Source organism: Mus musculus, chromosome 5 (assembly GCF_000001635.26).
Source record: "Mus musculus strain C57BL/6J chromosome 5, GRCm38.p6 C57BL/6J".
NCBI classification, from domain to species: domain Eukaryota; kingdom Metazoa; phylum Chordata; class Mammalia; order Rodentia; family Muridae; genus Mus; species Mus musculus.
In genome coordinates this window covers 101,825,853-101,844,703 of record NC_000071.6, presented here as the reverse complement: position 1 = coordinate 101,844,703, position 18,851 = coordinate 101,825,853, and the positions used below count along the sequence as shown (strand labels likewise).

Here is an 18,851-nt window from a genome sequence, read left to right as displayed (position 1 = left end):
TCCCTAGGTTTGGTTTGTCTGGGTCTTACACGTCTCTGTTTCAGGGTACCGGTGGGAGCGGCAGCTGGTATTCAGAAGCAAACTGACTATGCACACAGCCTTTGATCGAAAGGACAACACGCACCCAGCCGAGGTCACCGCGTTGGGTGTATCCAAGTAAGAGCCAGGCTTTTTCCAGCCCATCTCCCTTTCTGGGTCATTTGGCATGGCTAGGGACCCATGTTTTAACCGGGTCCTTGAGGCACATGTTATCATAGCTGGTCTGGTACTTTTGGGCTGAAACTTGCCACTGTGTAGATTTTAATTCTCAACAAATAAACCAAGGTGTTATCGGTGCACTTCACACAGTATTGAGCCAAAGGAAATTGAAATGGGGGGAAAAATTCAGGTTCAGTTTTAATTTTTTCTCCTTTAACATCCTTGGAGGGAATGGGGCTCCTTCTGAACACCCCGAGCCCTGGACCAGAGGCTTTCTCATGTTTTGCACAGGGATCACAGCAGGATCCTCGTGGGTGACAGTCGAGGCCGAGTGTTCAGCTGGTCTGTGAGTGACCAGCCTGGCCGTTCTGCCGCTGACCACTGGGTGAAGGATGAAGGCGGCGACAGCTGCTCGGGATGCTCCGTACGCTTCTCCCTCACAGAGCGGAGGCACCATTGCAGGAACTGTGGGCAGCTCTTCTGTCAGAAGTGAGTTTCCTGGGTGTGCTGTGTTCTGCACGGGTGCTGGTTTGCAAGGCTGTGTCCTCCGTGGGGTGGGAGTTTGTGTAGACCCATTGTCCCTTCTGCTCTTCCCTTTTCTGCAATCATGAACTCTCCCTCTCTGAGAGAGAGCACAGAAACAGTCACCAGCAGTGGCTGCCAGCCCAACAACATGCACGTGCATCCGCCAGAACTGTTCTAGAGGCACACAGGATATGTGTGTGTGGCCACCCTGCACACAAGCCTGCCTTCCCTCCCCACCTTCCCTGATTGCACCTGAATTGTCTGTAAGTCTGTACACCCCTCAGCACACAGTGTTTCTCAGCTTTACACTGCGCACTGTTTGCCCTTTCCTGTAAAGTTGTATTCCCATTGTTTTAAATCCATTCACAAATAACAATTATAGTATATTTGATTTAACCATGTTCCGGACAGTTTAGGAATGTATGTCCCTTACGCTCGCTCCTAAGGACTCTTGGTGTCTTCTTTCCCTTTTACAAATAATATAAATAAGGCTACAGTATGTTCTGGCCTAAGTGCCAGATTTCCTCTCCTGGAGACAGAGTAGAACATCCCATGGGGCACAGACTTAACTCTGGATCTTGCCCGTGTCTTGTGACTCTTAGAGCAGTTGTGCTACCGCAGGTGCCTTAGAGCCTTCCAAGCCCTCAGTCCTTCGTGGTACTGCCAAGCGAGCTGTTTCCCTTTTGCCAGTCTAATGGCTAAGGAAATGTGCCTAGTTGGTTTAACCTCAATGCTGGGGCCACTGGGATCTTTTCAGATGCTCTTGGGAAACTCCCCATTTTCCTTGTAGGTTTGTCTCTTGCCTTTTTTTCTCCCCCTTTGCAGTCTCTCTCCTTGAGTTCTCTCTGTACCCTGGACTCTGATCTTTCCCTGCATTGTGCACATATTTCCTGCAAGTCTGTGGCTTGTATTTAATTTTGCATTTGTGCTGTCTAGTAGAAAGGTTCTAATCGGTATGGTTGCACTTACTATATTTTCGATATGTGTGTGTGTGCACATGTATTAGGATTTTGGTGTCAGGAAACTTAATTTTCTTTTAAAGTCTGCAAGTTTTACTTTTTAAACTCTTTGGAGTCTGCATTGGGCTGTATGTAAGGCAGGAGTCTCTCTTGACCCAGGAAGCACATGAGCTTGCCATTCCCTGATTACACAGCAGGCCTCCTCGCCTGGTGCCTTCTTGCCTGGCACACACAGAAGAGATCCACATTCTGGCACACCCGCAGTGCCTCTGTCTAAACGCTTCACAGAAAACTCCTGTACAATCATCTTCTAAAGCAGGTTCTGGGGTTTCATAAGCAATGTATGGTTTCTGGTGAGGAGGTGGCCTTTCCACTGACTCTGACCAAATGTTCATTGTCACCTCAGGTAAGGGACTGAAGCCCTCTGAGCTTGTTCTCTGTGGCTAAAAGATGGATAAAGACAGCTTTCCTTGAGAGCTGATGCAAGGACAGAATGACATCAAGTATAGAGAAGGATAGCTGGAGAAAGGTTCAGGGGGTGGTAATTACTATTTATTCTGGAGTGGACTGCAGGATGAATTAGAAGGAAGGCCTTTCTGATGATTGGGACTTGTGTGAGGTTGGGGCAGGAGGTCCTGTTACGTGGCAGTGTGCTCTGACCCTGTAGCTGCAGGTGGAGCTCAGCACTGCCACGTAGCTGCTCTTGGGAGTGTTTTCCAAATATTAAGTATAGGTAAATCCTTGAGTCATCCATTGTTCTCATATATGAGTAAAGGTTGTTGGGAGCAGTGACTGCGCAGTGGTGGCCCAGAGGAAAGCTATGCAGGAAGTGGAACCTGGCCCACAGCCTTCCTGCCCTCCGCTGCTGAGAACTGCCTCACTCCTGAGCCTTTGCACAAAATCCCCCATAACCAGCCCAGCGACCCTCTTAAGCACTCGGTTGCTCACCAGTCAACTGGATGGAGGCAGCCGTTCAGTTGAGACTTTTCCAAGGTGACTTTTGTGTCAGGCTGATACTGAGAACCAGTGTAGCTCCATGGGATGTGCAGATCTCAGCGTAAACATGAAGAGAAGGAAACTCCAATGTGAGGCGACACTGCCCCCAAAGCATAGCTCCAAGGTGACCATCGCAAGTGTCCCAGAGCAGATGACAGCAGTCACCATAAAATGATGCTCACCTACACATTCGTACTTGGAGCAGACATCCTGGGGAGTCCAGGCTGGCCGAGGAGACAGCTTGGGGAATGTGCTTCCCACGTGTGCACACGCACCTGAGAATGAAGCGGAAGAGGACAGAAACAGGTCAGAATGCCTCTCTCGGGCACAAATGAGAAGAGTTAATATTGTTAAGATGCCTGCACTCCCAGGACTAAGTAAGCTACAGAGGCATTGCGGTCCCCCTTCAAAACACCAGTGACATTCTTCACAGAACTTTGCAAAGCAGTTCTAAAATTAATGTGGGAACAAAGAAGTCAAAAGCTACGACAGCTGCAGCATCCTGGCGCAGGTAGAGACAGGCAGTGGGCAGTGTGCAGAGGCTCGGGTAAGCCTGTGCACTGCACCTCGCCGATGAGTAGTTCAAAATATCGAAGGGAACAACACGGCCTTTTCAACACTGGGTCTGGAAACCCGGGTAACCACATCCGAGATTAACACTTGATCTCTATTACCCTGCAAGGAAGTAAACTCAAATGCATCAAGACCTCGCTCTGACTGTACCAAAGGAAAGCATAGGAGAGACACTTTAAGATATTGGCTTAAGCCTGGCAATGGTGGTGCACTCCTTTGATCCCAGCACTTGGGAGGCAGAGACAGGGAGATCTCTGAGTTCAAGGACAGTCAGGGCTACCCCGAGAAACCTTTTCTTTTAAAACCAAAAAAACAAAAAAACCCAACAACCCAATTTAGGTAGTTTTCTAGATCATATTCCAAAGGAGGAAAAGCAAAACACGACACCTGAGATCGCCTCAGACTAAAAGGTTCTTTCAGAACAGGGCTGGGCTGAGCACCGTCTACAGAAAGGGAAGTGGTGGCCACCCACCGCTAGTCCTCACCGTTCATGGCCTTTCATCTAGATAGGCAGGGCTCCCATCCAGAATAAAACAACTAAAAACACAACAGAAGCTAAGCAATTTAGGTTAAATGTTGGCTAGGTAGTCTGGTACCTCATAGATAATCAATACGTACATAAAGTAGTTTTCAGCATCAGTGGGCAGCAGGGAAATACAGATCAAACCAACAGGGAGTCAGTCTGGCCCTAGTCTGACTAGCTATCTCCAGCAATAGCAAACACTCCTAAGAAGAGGGAGGACAAGAGGCGCTTGCATGCTGCCAAGGGATATGAAGTAGTGCAGCGCATATGGAAACTAAAACCAAAACTGCCATGCGGCCCAGCTATCCTTGGGTATTTGGCCAAAAAAATGAAGTCAGGCAGCATATGGGGAAATAACAAAAAAACAAACCATCCATCCTGCATAGCCTTGTTCATTGTAGCATTGGTCACAGGCACCAAGACGTAGAGTCAGCCTTGGGTGTCCAGCAGTGAGCGAGAGGTTAACAGATACTGCTTATTTAAAAAATGACTGGAGATGAACCCCATGGCCTGAGTTTTATCTAGGCACCCACATGATGGAAGATGGGAACAAACTCCCAGAAGTTGTGTCCTCCGACTTCCACATATGCTACATGCACACACACACACATACACGGACACATGTTGCAGTAAATCTCCAACCCAAATATGCCCCGGCAATGAAAACAACTCAGTTAATATGAATACATGCTGTGCACCTAGATTGGGCAGATCTGCCGCTACACTACCATCTTCCACATCTATGAGACCCTTAGAACTTGCAGTTTCTCCAGGACATGTGCGTCTGCTCTGTTTTTCTTCCTCCTCCTCCTCCTCCTCCTCCTCCTCTTCTCCCCCACCTTCCACTCCACCTTCCCTTTATCTGCCCAATCATCAGCTCTCCTTTATTTTACAAATTAAGGTGGGAAGCAGGTTTACTGGAAATCACCTGAGTGCTGACTCGTTCAGCCACTCACAGGAGAACGGAATTAACATCAAATATAAATTAATTAGCCCCAGGGATATCCACAACATTTCCCCCTTTCTGTCCAATTAAAAGACTTTTTTATCTCAGATATAATTGAACATAAATATTACTATTTTGTAATTTATAAAGTACAAGAGACCTAACACCCAGACCATCGTCTTTCTTAATTAAAAAGAACCTTTGTTGTCTATCCTTACTTAAAAGACTATAGTTCTGCACCTATGTCTTGGCTTTAGATTGAATGCCATCTGAAAACCATCCTCTCAAAGGAAAAAGCCTGGGTTGGCCAAGAGACTATGTAGTTTTTCAACCCCATCAGAAATCCAAGAACGACTGATTTTAACTGAAAATATATAGGAAGCCTAACACAACTTCCAAAACATAGCCAATTTATAGCGACAGCTGGTCACTTGGACAGTCCCTTACTTCAACACGTTGGACATCAGTCTTCAGCCTACTGGCCAGGGTCATCTGACAGACTTAGAGAAACAGGAATATTAAAGACTAGCCTACCCTGTCTTGGCAGAATCAACCTGTCCTAATCTGTAATTATGTCCTTTCTTTGGACAGTATTATGTCTGTAGATGAAATGAGGCAATTCTTGCCTAGTGGCTGTTTTGCCACAACTGGAGTAACTCACAGATGCTCAGTTTCCTCTTTGAATCCAAGACAGGGAAAACTGTCAGGAGCAGACTAGTCTCAACAACAAGTGAATAACATTAAACATCACGTTCTGTGGACTTCTGACATTTTTAAAAACCAACTATCTATGTGACGTAATCTAGACTGTTCTCTGTTACCTACTCTCAGCCATTTCTGATTAAAATAACTGAAAACTCCCTAGCAATAAACTCAGAGCCATGAACTTCCTATTTGGCCCTTAACTCACAGGCTTAAACATCTCAGATCTGTTTATAACAACAGCAATAGAAGGACTGGTTCCAAGCCTTGTACTTTAAATTTTTAGTATCAGCCGGGCACAGTGACGTACACCTTTAATCCCAGCACTTGGGAGGCAGAGGCAGGCGGATTTCAGAGTTCGAGGCCAGCCTGGTCTACAGAGTGAGTTCCAGGATAGCCAGGGCTATATAGAGAAACCCTGTCTCAAAAAAAAACAGAAAAATAAAATAATAAAATGTTTAGTATCAAAGACAACTTATAATAACCACCCCCAGCCCCAAAGCCTAGGGAACTGGGATGATGACTCTTCATAACTACTTCAAGCTGAATATGGGCGTTGAGATATTTTGAAGGGAGAGGGAAGGGTAGGAAAATGGAGGAGTTGGTCTTAAGAAGGCCACACCAATGATTTTATTAATCTCTGATGTCTGTGCCCTGACTGGATATGGATGAAAAAAACCAAGACAGCAGGAGTTCAGGCAGGTCAGTTCAGCATGTCTGACAATGAAATCTACCAAGCTTTATATTCTGTAATATATAAATCTCAAAACAAAATTTTAGTATCAAGATAACCTTTTTGTTTGATTCTCTGGAATCTAGTTCTCAGGGGGTCTCCCTCTATCAAGTCTGATCCATAGAACTCTGGAAGGTGTAAATACCTTAGTCACCTTTTCCAAAAACACAAAGACAAAACCTTTTCCCCAAATCAGCATATCCTTCAGCCGGTAACCAGGAAAACCTGGTTCCTGTTCCCAGAGGAACAACCACCACAATACTCAAAATCGCACACATGTTTGCCTATTTAGGCCTTTCTAATTTGTCATGTCAGGATATTAACCCAAAATTCCTGTGGAGCCCACGTTAGACAGAATGAGTCTCCTGCAGACTTTATTATACCATCCACACTTGATTCAAACTTCTATTTTCCTTTCCTAATTTCCCCTTTCCTTTCCTCTTTCCTTTCCTTTATACCTGCTTATAAGAGGCAGCTTGTTAAACCAGGATTTAAACCCAAAATTCCCATGGAGCCCACGTTAGACAGAATATGAGTCTCCTGTAAGACTTATTAGAGCAATATATCTTTATACCATCTTTAAAACAATTAATTCAAACTTCCACTAATATCTGCCTATAGGAAGCAGATAGTTTTTAATTGTTAAGCTCTCTGCCTAGAGCAACCATCCCCGTTATACCATCCATCTGTTGTGCTCTCTACCAGGAGCCACATTTATACCATCTATTTGTTGTGCTCTCTACCCGGAGCCACAGACTTCTACCTGTTTGCAGCAGGCAATTATCACTGCTCTCTCTACTTGGAGTCAGTGAATAATATTCCCTATCTAGTTCTGAACTTTTATCTCAGGTTAGTTGAATTCAAATCAATACATTGGGCACCATTTTGTTTCATTAAATCTCCAACCCAAATATGCCCCAGCAATGAAAATACAACTCAATATGAATACATGCTGTGCGCCTAGATTGGGCAGATCTACCGCTACACTACCATCTTCCACATCTATGAGACCCCTTAGGACTTGTGGTTTCTCCAGGCCTTGTGCTTCTGTTCCGCTTTTCTTCTTCTTCCTCCTCCTCTGCATCCTCTCCCTCTTCCATTTTCTCCTTCTTCTCTCTCTCCACCTTCCCTTTTATCTGCCCAATCATCAGCTCTCCTTTATTTTACAAATTAAGGTGGGAAGCAGGTTTACAGGAAGTCACCTGAGTGCTGACTCATTCCTTGTTCGCAGCCACTCACTGGAGAACGGAATTAGCATCAAATATAATTAGCCCCAGGACTATCGACAACAGACGCACACGGACACACACTAAATAAAACATACTACAAGAATGATGCAAGGTTCAGTCATCTACACACACCTACAGTATTAGTTGGCCTTTAAATGAACAAAAGAATGAAACTGAGAAACACTTGTGCTAAGTGGATGGGCTGTACAGACTGTATACAGATGGCACACGGTCTTGGCCCTCCCTGAATTGAAACTAAGAAAATATGTGGGCCCGACCTGCAAGTTGAACCATGATGACTAGGTATTAGTTAAGGTGCTGGGGAAGGGGCCAAAGCCAGAGATGAGTGGTTAAGATCAGAGCATGCTGTACACTTGTATAGAAATATCTCCAAATGCCATTAATAAATATATACAATGTATTGATAGCAACAAAGTGAGCAGTTCCCAAGGAGGAAACAAATTAAAACAAGGCAACAAATCTAAGTGGATGTTGGAGTAAGATGAGCACCACCGAGTCTTCTGACCAAAAGGGGGAAAGTTAGCTCTCTGATGAGGCTCACTTGCCACAGCTGTAGGCCCAGAAGCTGGGAGAGAGCAAGGGCACATGTGTGTGACAACCTGCAGCAGTCAGTCAACTTGACTTAGCACCAAGCTGCCCTCCTCCCCAAACCCTAACCCGACCGTCTCACTGGTCCAGAGCAGTGATTCCTAAGTCAGTAAAAAGCTGCTGATGCTCAGGGCGGCCGCCACAGCTGCTTCTCAGCCTCACAACTGTTCTCAGAGAGCCCTCAGTTTGTACTCTGTGTTTCTAATGTCTGCCAAAGAAATGGCCCCTGGCATCTTTGTAACATCATCTGCTGTTAATGCAGCATCTTGGGTCAGCAGCATGAGTGCCAACCGGCCTGGCCTTGGGGGCTGGCGGTTCCAGCATGGTGCCCTCTGCCAGCAAACTTGCCCGCTCTCCAGTCCAGCTTCACAGCACTCAGGGTGCCTCGCGGGGATGGCCTGGAACTAATTTATGTTCCCTCTTCCTTAGGTGCAGTCGGTTTCAGTCAGAAATCAAGCGCCTGAAAATCTCGTCCCCAGTGCGTGTCTGTCAGAACTGTTACTATAGCTTGCAGCATGAGAGGGGGGCAGAAGATGGACCTCGGAACTGCTGAGATGGAGGGACTGGCGAGAGACCACAGCCTAGGAGGCTCTTCACATCCTGCCGGGACTCCAGAGGCACTGAAGCAGTCTCCGTTTACACGGCTCTTCACTGAGTGTTGGAAGTGCTGAGTGTAAAGGAATCATTGGATCACGGCTTCCGAGGCCAGTGACCGGCACGGGTACTGTGCAGTGAACAGCACAAGAGGAAGTGGCTCCCAGGAGCATCTCAGACCTGAGTCTCCCCTAGTGTAGCTGTCTCCAAGAACAAACCCCGTGCTCCCCAACTGTCTTTCTTGCATCTCATTTTTATAGAGCTATTCATCCTTATTTGGAAAAATTAACAAAAACTTAAAAAAAGGCTTCTAGAAAATGGTTGTAAATCTGACTTCTTTACAAGGAGCTGTGTATATTGTAAATAGGTATAAAGGCCTTTTTTTTTCTAAATAAGGACCTAATTGCCTGTAACATGAGACTTCAAACTAAGCCACTAACTCAATGAACCATCTAAGGTCTGTCTAACGTCTCGCAATTATAAATATGGGTTGGGTTTTTTTTTTTTAATCCTCAAAGACATTATCTGTACTATTTTTTTTTCTTGTTCAGACCAAGCCTGTGTGCCTGATATCATTTCTTTCAAGTTGCCCACAGTGTCTCCACTTAAAATAGGCTAGTAACCAAAACGATGTAGCCCTGCTTTAGGGGCCAGCGTGGGAGAAGAGGTCTGCTCCTAAGGTAACGTGTAAATAGCCAATGGTCTGAGGCTGTGTACCGCTACAGTGTTGCAGTTCTGTGACAGCACCAGTCTGAGGCTGTATACCTACAGCTACAGTGTTGCAGTTCTGTGGCAGCCCCCTTCAGTGACCTGTGCGCTGTGCGGACCCAGCACCTCAGCAGCACAGATAGGGGTCACACATCGATAGATGTCAGGCGGGACACAGCTCCGCCTCAGTTAATGGAAATATATTTGCATGTTACCCCAAATTAGCTTCTCTGCATAGAACATAAGTATGTGTCTTTGGGGACACGTGTGTTCTACTACAGCTTATTTAAAAAAAAAAAAGGGGGGTGTACAGAATTAACATTTAAACCTTGTAAAACTGGATCATGTCAGAAGTGCTTAAAATGAACCTTTACCATTTAATGCCATCTACCTGAAAACAGTGAGATTTATACTGTATCAATGTCTATTTTTTTGGTTTTGCTATGAATATAATTACAGTATTTTAATATTTAGTTATTTAATTTGTTCTACTAGTTGGATACAGAACACACACATTCAAGAGGAGGAAAGCTGTCGGGCTAAGAGAAGTTTATAGAAAAATGGCTTTGGTGGGATTTTTTAAAAATGTGTGTTATGTACATAAATATAAATATATATATATATATGAAATCAAAACAATTAATCTAGATTTTAACATTTTCAGATACTTAGCACTAATACTATGAACAATTCTAAAAGCCCTGTGATTTGATGAACAACATGGGGTCACTAATGGCCCAAGAAAGAAAGGACAGGCCTTGACACCCTCATGGAGGGAGATTTCACGCAAAGGACAGTGGCTTTGGCTTCCCCAGCTCTCCATCTTTAGCCCTGGTGACAGGCACACTTATGCACTAAAATGCACATATATGCACATGTGTCCAGAAACAGGCATGTGGTACAACAGTGACCTTGTACCCTACGGGCTGAAAGCAGCTTCGGAACAAACTTGTTCTCCCTGATAAGCAGGTCTCCAGGAGAAACCGTGAAGGCTGCTTTAGTGCCTTATGCTTCCTAAATTTCAACCTTCCTTTCTAGGTTTCAGCCTCCAGTCTGTGATACATATCAAAATCGAACCCAACACTTCCATTTTTAAACGCTCAAATACACACGTGAATAAAAGGATTGTCAGCATTAACGCTTCTCACCTGAAGAGCTTTGCTTTGCTTTCCTTCCTTTCAGTGTTGCCCACCCCTGATTGTTTCTTTAGAAGGATGCCGGTGTCCCTCCATTGCAGAAACTGCTTTTGCACAGTAGGGAGCGGCCCTGCTGCCTCTGGACGCTTTGCAACAGTGTTACTTTACACTTTTGGAAAGCAGCGCCCTCCTGTGGCCCACGACCCTCATTTCCCCATACCCAATGGCAGAGGTGTTCAAGACTTGAATAGAGGAATGTGTGTGTAGCCACTTGAAGCTTGCTCCACTGTCTGTCTAACCTGACATGCTGTGGGATGAACGCTCTTAAACTTTCCAGCCCATAACTAGTAGATGGAAAGCAAACCCTCGCTCACTATGGCATTTCCTCTGGCAGCTGGTGCTGTGGGCAACTGTCTTCTTTCCATCAGGTTTTGGTTTTTGTTTTCTTTTCCCTTCTGCAGAAATCACAGAGACACTCGCACTGGGCACTGGGCTCACATCCCTTGGCTTCATTGCTCATCTGGCTGGCTGGCCCTCCGTGTTCGTGCCATTCTCCTTACCAATATACACTATGTATATACCTCCTGCGGCCTGCATTCTTTTTCTAAGTACCTCACAGGGCTCCAGCCTGACCCTCTGTTCACCCCTCGCCCCTCCACCCACTGCTCATCCACGTACTCGACACACTCGTGTGTAGCGTGCAAGTGTGATGTCACGCTTTTGAAGACGAGAAGTAGCTGCCCGTAGCAGCCAGCCCTCTGGAGAATAGCAAAACAAATCTAGATAAGTTATTTTGCACTTTCTTATGTATAAAGGTGGTAGAAACTTATTTTTGCTTTGTATCATTTAAATACATTTTGTTTTGGTAAACAGACTGTGTATAAACTATTTACGCGGTTGACGCTGTTTTTAGGAAGTATTTTTCATTTCAGCAAGTTTGGTTACTTGTTGCATGATCATTAACACAGCTGACTTTTTGTGTCAGTGCCATGTATATTTTTGTCCTGTTATTAACTTGTAAGCCCTAGTAATGGCCAATTATTTGTACAGCAACAGAAGTAAATTGAAGATACTGGCTAAGACTGGATTGATTGTGGACTTTTGTACTATATTGCAAAATCCGAGATCTGTTTCTCTGGTGGTTATGTAAACGGCCTGAAGAATTCCTATCTAGTGTGCAATCTGTGATTCTGAGTGTTCATTGTATCTCTGTCTGATGCAAAAAGGTAGACAGTTAACAATCCATGGTAAATGCAATAGTCCAGGTACTTAAGTATTTTTTTCATTTCAAATAAATACCTACTATTTACCACAAAATAATTTTAAGTTGTTTTTAAATTTAAGTTCTTTAGAAAAGAAAACCAAGACTGAGTCTGCTTCTCCTCTGTACTTATGTAATGTTTCCCTGGTTGTGCGCATCTCTTTCGTCTCTACTTAAAACTGCAGAAATTGGCTGCTAGGGTCATAGTTCAAGCCCCAGTTTGCTCCTTATGAACCAGGATCTCTATATCCTGAACTTCCCAACCATGCTGGGCTCCCAGGCTGCTGACTGTTGGCAGGGGCGGGGGCAGAAAGGGAAGGCCAGTAGTCTGGGGGACATGGCGTTCACATTTGAACTAGCCTATCCAGACCTTTTTGCATGATTTGGCTTTTTTTTTTTCCTGAGCATTGTTCTCTATTCATTGTTGTGAAAAGCAAGTGTGCTCATGAGTGCCTGTGTGTGTGAGTGTGCACATTGTGTGAACATGCATGAATGTATATGTATGTGCATACCCATATGCGTGTGTGTGTCTGTCTGTGTGAGTGTGCACATTGTGTGAACATGCATGAATGTATATGTGTGTACACACCCATATGCGTGTGTGTGTGTGTGTGTGTGTGTGTGTACATGGAGGTCAGAGGGAAAACTTTTGGAAATAGATTCTCTCCTTCCACCATGTGGATGCCGGGGATCAAGCCCAGGTTGTCAGGTTTGGTGGCAAATGCCTTCTTCCCACTGAGTTGGCTCACTGACCCAGAATTGTTTTAGAGTCTAGCTTACGAGTGGACAGATGGGCTCCTGGGTCTGCCACCGCCTTCTGTCTGTTCTGTTTCAGTTGAACAAGTGAACATCCTGGCTAACATGGATGTTGTGATAACCTTTTCAAGTAAGCACAGTGTTAAACTTCTTCCGAGGTTTCTGTGTGTGTGTCTGTCTGTCTGTCCGTCTTGTGTCTTTTCCTTTTCCATAATCATAAAGCCTCGTGTTCTACAGAAGCGCCAGTGCCAGTGCTGTAGGGAGCGATGCACCGCTACCACAAAATCTGGGCATCTTCCAGGTGCTCACATACCCCACCCATCATGTGACGTCCCCAAAGGTGACACGTCTCATGTATCATATATCTTACATATATCATATGTGAGATGTCAGCAGCAACCGTAGGAAATTCTGCCTTCTGTGGCATTAGATAACTTACTTTCCCCAAATTCTAATTTTTTTCCCTCAAACCTAAAATTTTGTCACTAGCAATCAGTAGTGTCCACTGTTGTCTTTGAAGTAGCAGGCTTGTGTTTGATCACCACGAGAGTGTGTTCTCCAAGAAAACATGGCTGGTCACACAGAGCCCAATCCCAAGAGTTTGTTCAGGGTGGCTGGGTGCTTGTGTGTGACTCCTCGTCACGTGTCATTCCTGAGAATCAAAACTGAATGCACAGCCCTTCTCACTGTCCGACCAGGGCTGTTTTTGAGCAAAGCGGACATTGGCACTGGTTTCGTCTTGCCAGCACCTGGTGATGAAGAGACACACACACACTAGTGGTCCATGCTACTACAATTCCAGTTCAAATCCGACTTTAGTATTGAGAGCTGGCTTCCTGAAACCCACTAAAAAGGTTTTGGAACTCAGAGGGTGAAGACTTGAGACCCACTTATCCAAGGAAAAGGTGCAGGAAACGCTTGGTGCCTGCCCATGCTGTGGTGGCACGCATACAATCCTGTTCGGTTGCTAATCAGACTGCAGCTCATTCTCTGCCCCTCCCCCCCGCCTCCCATGACACCTTCCAAATGTTAAGACCACACCCCATCACTTTGGACAGGAAGGACATTGGCAGGTACACATTATAGGAATTCCCCTCTACAGTTTGAAGCAATAAGAATAGCACACTTTGGAAGTGTTGGGCTATCTAAGGAGTACTTAAAAATCACATCAAGACTAAAATTTGATCATATAAAACTAAAACTGCACGCAGCTATCACAAGTATAATGGACTGGTCAGGCCAAGAGCTATTTCCCATTCTATTACTTGAGGGCGTGACTTAACGTCTTCATATTTGAATTTCTAACATGAAAATGTATTAGGACACCTGCCCCTCAGAAGTGTTACAAAGTTTGGGTGTTAAAGAGCAAAAGCAGTGCTGACGTGTGACCTCCACACATTAATCCCAATCCCAGCACTTGGGAGGCAGAGGCAGGCGGATTTCTGAGTTCGAGGCCAGCCTGGTCTACAAAGTGAGTTCCAGGACAGCCAGGGCTACACAGAGAAACCCTTTCTCAAAAGAAAAAAAAAATGGAAATTAACAGGAAATGGTATACTGAAACAAGAAACCTAGAAGCAAATCAGTAGGGAGCCGGTCATCCACCTGGTGAACGATGCAGCAGGACTAGCCGAGTGAAGGGCCCTTGGCAGTCAAGCCCACAGCCTCCCTCGCTTCAGAGGAAACCGTGTTCCTGCCTCTCATCTACAGCCTACACTCAGAGCTCTCACCTGGCCTTTCCCAGAATCCTTTTCGACGACTGCAGTGAAAATAAACCTTGAACGTTACTGTACTATCATCTGTGCAGAATCACAGGCAGCCATATAAAGATATAAAACATTAGAACTTCAACCCCTATGTGCATCTATCGTGCTTTCCTGCTCAGGGGCAAAGCAAAACTGCAAGCTGTGCCCCAGGGCAGAGGGCAGAGCCGGTCCAATAAAAACAGTTTGTGTGTGGCTTTCCCTGGAACACTACTAAGGACTTCAAGGGGATGCTGGGACTTGAACGTGCTGCTCCTGGCTGAGAACCCAGTGCAGCGACAGAGCACACACACCCCTGGTATTAAAATGAAATGCCCACCACGCACGCATGCACGGTTTTGCCCACAACAGGCAACCACTCCTTTGCAAACTGCGTCTGGAAAGCACCATGGGAGCAAAGTGCAGCCTAAGCAGTCCGAGACTGGACACCTATAGTCACTGAGACTGGACGCCTACAGTCACTTCATAATGTCTGGCTCAGCTGCTCGAGTCTACCAGGTCACCAGACGTGCTCCTAGTTCAAATTCAAATCCACACACACAGGATGCTGCTTTTCCTTCTAGCAGAGCAATCCCTGTGTTCATGATGCACATTCTGCTGGGCCACCAGGAAGTAAGACAGCAACCCTCTTTTAGAACTTTCTAGCCTCAGAGCCTCCCCTTTAAATAGCTGCCTCTGCTTAAGTTTCCAGCATCCACTCCATGTCCCACTGTTAGAAGTCATTGAAGTATGATTCTCTTCCAGTGTGACTTGGCTCTGCGGACCTCGTATTTCTGGTTTTGACCCTCCGTGGAATTTGTACTATTTAAACGTCACAACACAAAGCCTTGCCATGTGTTCCCTGGGGTCCTTCCCTCTCTGACTACGTGCTTCCTTCCCTGCTTGTCTTTAGTCTTGTGTGGACTCCCTCTGTCTTGGAGTGGCTCTTCCACTCACTGTCCACTTGCTGAGACTCACAGTTTGAGAACAGTGTGAGTCTCAGACCTGGGTGCCATGGGTGCTTTTCGCTCCCCTCCCAGCAGCTGCAGCAATGCCAAGTTGGGGTACTTTGCCAGTTAAAACCCTGACCGGCTTCTCTATTGCCAACTCGCCATTCCATGGCTGCCCTTTGTTCCTAACAGAGCCTTCTGCCTGCCCCAAGCCAGCTCTTCTTCCTCGATGCTTCAGGTCTTGGATGATCATTCAATGAGAGACTAAATGAAGACAACCCCCTCCCCCACACCCCCCACACCCACCCACACACACCCCTGCAGTCACAGTGCCAGCACTCCTGGCTACAGTGAATGTCCTGTGGTCCCAGCAGTTGGCCAGGCCATACTACTATCCCCACACAACTCCTCACTGTCCCGCTTTGTGCTGGCACATGGTGGGATCCCATGGTCAGCTGTGGCAAGGCCTGGCACTGTGCCCTACCAGAGCATGCTTAAGCACCCTCGCTTCGGCTTGAATGCAGTTTTGGCAGAAATCTTAAAGCATGTGGTGTTGCATTTGAGTCTCTGTGGGTCCACACCCCATGCCTGAACATCTGTGTAAAACTCACAGACATTTGGTTCTAAACCTTCAAGGCCCCTTAGTCCTGGACGGAGGGCCCCTGGAGCAGCATGTCCAGGCCACAGTGGCTTTGCCCAGAGCCAGAAAAGAAAGTTCCCAAATCCTGCCTCTAACCTCCATTCCCAGGCCACCCCTGGCCAGCAGGCAATCACCTCCACTTGTCTGCACCTGATGCAGGGTAGCCGTGGAGAACCCTAGCAGCCCTCCTTGCCCCGTCCTCGGGCCTGGCGTGTGCCTTACCCATTCTGCCTGTTTGCAGATCCCACAGTATAGGTGCCAGAGTAAGTGATATGAATAAATTTGAGATACCCTGGCCATGAGTAGGCATGGTGGCTACACCTGGAACCATAGCATTCAGGAAGCTGAGGCAGGAACATGACCAGTGTGGGGCCAATCTGGACCACAGAATAACAGGACAACCTGGGCTATAGACTTGAGAGGGTCTCAAATACACAAAACTTTTAACTATCTGTTTCTCCCCCCTCCCCTCCCCCTCCCCTCCCCCTCCCCCTCCCATTTCCCCTTCCCCCTTCCTCTCTCTCCTTGTGTTTACATGTATTTGTGACTGGCCATCCACGGTACACATATATCCAGACTACATCCCTCAGTGCTGAGTAGAGGTCTGTTGTATAACTGGCTCATGTTAGCTGTGTGGTCCCTCTTTCCTGTGCCCTGAGCAGAGAGGGATTCAGTGGGCTTTCTTCACAGGGAACAGCACAATCCCAACTCTCTACACTCTGCTGCTTCCAAGTTTCTATGACAACACATCTCTGACCTAGGGACAGGATGCTTTCTAGTCTAAAGAGGTATCTGCTTAAAAAAAAAAAAAGTAGGTGACCCCGACAAGCTGTCCCAACAGCTACAGAATGTACCAGAGCCTCTGGCCCTACTTGGGCCTTCCCTGTTCCCCTCTTCTTCCCTCACCCCTAGCTTTAGCCCTTCCTGAGTAGACAGCATCCTCTGACATGTCTCCCCAGCTGACCCGGAAGGTTTTTGAGGGCAGAGTGTGGACTTAGCTATCTGATCACTAACGTGTCATTTCAGTCAAATGTTGTTTCACATACATTTAGTGAAAAAATATCTACCCTTCAGAAACTAAGGGTTTAGGGCGGTGGTGAACACAGTCCACGGAAAGACGTCATGGCAGCAACTCAGGCTGTTCAGAGACCTGGAGGCAGGAGCTGATAACACAGGTCATAGAGGATGCCGCTTCCTGCCTTGCTCCCCAGGGCTTGTTCAGCCTGCTTTCTTACCTAACCCAGGACCACCTGCCCAGGAACGGCCCCACCCACAATGGGCGGGGCCCGCGGCCCGCCCCCATCAATCACTAATGAAGAAAATGTCTCCCAGGCTTGCCTACATCCTGGTCTTCACGAAGCGTTTTCTTAATTGAGCTTCCCTCCTCTCAGACGACTCTAGTTTGTGTCAGGCTGATATAGAACTACCCAGCAAAGGAGTGGTAGAAATGAATATTCTCAGTAGTATATGCCCAAAGAAAATGGATTTGGTTTTCTTTCCTTTCCCTTTACATGGTCTCCCTACAATGCCCCAGCTGGCTTCAACTCCCCAATCATGCCTCTGCCTCCAGGGTGCTGCGGTTACAGGCATGACCACCACAGCAGGCAGGAATTCTCTTGTTCTGTGCCTACAAATGCTCCACACTGTGGGAAATGGGGCCCTCAGTGGTCTGTATAAGGAAGGCTCTTGCCTTGGCCGTCTGGAAGCTAGAACACCTACTTCAATGATCACATGCCTGGAACTTCCACCAAGTCTCTTTGGTCTAGGCTTCCTGTCATGGTTTTTGGTTTGGCTGGTTGTTCCTGGGCGTGCTAGATTCTAGTCTTCAGCTAGGGTCAACACATTTGGACTAGGACTTGTTCCTTCTTTCCCTGCCCCCCTCCATGGAGAGGGAGACTCCAAAAACAAAAGCCAGAGCTGTCAAAGTGGGGTTTCCTAGTGCTGTCTAGGAAATCCTCTCTCTGGGCAGAATGTGGACTTAGCTATCTCTGACGTCAGAAGGGCACGGAGCGCTTGTCCTCGACTTTTCCTTCCCTGTCAGTTCTCCTGCTGTCTCTTAGTTTGCTCTCTACCGATGCGATATAAAACACCATTGCCAAAGGCAAAGCCGGGGAGGGAAAGGCTACAGACTTACACAGTGTACCACACAGTCCATCATCGCAGGAGTCAGGGCAGGAGCCTGAGGCAAGAACTGAAGCAGAAGCCCACGAGGGAATGCGGCTTACTGGCTCGCTCAGCCTTTCTTGTCTTTTCTGGCTGTGAGCCTAGCCCTTCACAGCTCAGCCGGCTCCCAGCCCTCAGCCTGCCTTCTTACACCATTATCACCGGCCCAAGGATGGCCCCGCCCACTCAGAGCTAGACCCGCCCAAGTCAGTCATTTATCAGGAAGATGCTCTATTGACATGCCTGGAGCGTCCCTCTTCCCAGGTGACTCCAGCTTGTGTCTAGCTGACAAAAAGGTGACACGATTTATCAAGGACATAGTGATAACTTTTTGAAACAGTTAAGTTTTCCATTTTTTCTAATTCAACCTTGTTCAGAGGCAGAGTCTCTTGTATCACAGTTCTAACAAGTCTTTATGAAGACCACCCCATCAGTACGCTGAACCAGAGTTCCCCTTCCTGTGTAGTAAAGGTTGGGCCTCAGGGATATCTTCTTATCATTTCCCCTTCCACTCTCTGATTCTTTAAATTCCAAGTTTTGTGATGGCAAATTTTAACATAGACCTAATTTGTACTCTTTGCCTCACTCCCCCAGCCCCAACCTATCTCCCCCAACCCCAGGGTATTTTTGTGGGTTTTTTTTTCTTGTTTTTTGTTTGTTTTGTTGTTGTTGTTTTAGGCTTTTTTTTTTTTTTTTTTTTTTTTTTTTTTTGCCACTTAAGAGGCTCACGGAGGACAGCATCTTTGTGATTTTCTTTGTAAATCCCTCCCGTATGGAAGCAAGTTCTTCCTGCACAGTCAGCGGCCCTCAGTTGCTTGTCTCTCACCCATAACAAAGGCGGGTACAACTGATGCCACAGTCACTCGCTAGCCCATGGTAACCCATTCCAGATGTGCTGCTTTCAAAGTCTA

The 18,851-nt window shown here is 46.5% G+C and overlaps 1 protein-coding gene and 1 long non-coding RNA gene across 12 annotated transcripts in view; one reads left to right on the top strand and one right to left on the bottom strand.

Moving 5' to 3' along the window:
* Wdfy3 (WD repeat and FYVE domain containing 3) overlaps positions 1 to 11,751 on the top strand; it is a 239,263-nt gene extending 227,512 nt beyond the window's left edge. For 7 of the 11 annotated variants that reach the window (XM_006535222.4, XM_030254820.1, XM_030254821.1 and 4 more), the window contains 3 exons: positions 45 to 156; positions 490 to 687; positions 8,423 to 11,518. In XM_006535222.4, the coding sequence (XP_006535285.1) occupies positions 45 to 156; positions 490 to 687; positions 8,423 to 8,546 (434 nt within the window). In that variant the 3' untranslated portion in view covers positions 8,547 to 11,518. Of the gene's footprint in view, positions 1 to 44; positions 157 to 489; positions 688 to 8,422 lie in introns of all 11 variants that reach the window. The other 4 variants (XM_006535220.4, NM_172882.3, XM_006535223.4 and 1 more) reach the window with 2 other exon arrangements.
* Positions 151 to 18,521, bottom strand: Gm20548. Its single transcript, XR_001785074.2, has 3 exons — positions 17,912 to 18,521; positions 2,631 to 2,953; positions 151 to 820 (listed from the first exon to the last, which is right to left on the bottom strand). It is a non-coding gene; the product is annotated as a predicted gene 20548 (long non-coding RNA).
* Between the last annotated feature and the right edge of the window lie 330 nt (positions 18,522 to 18,851).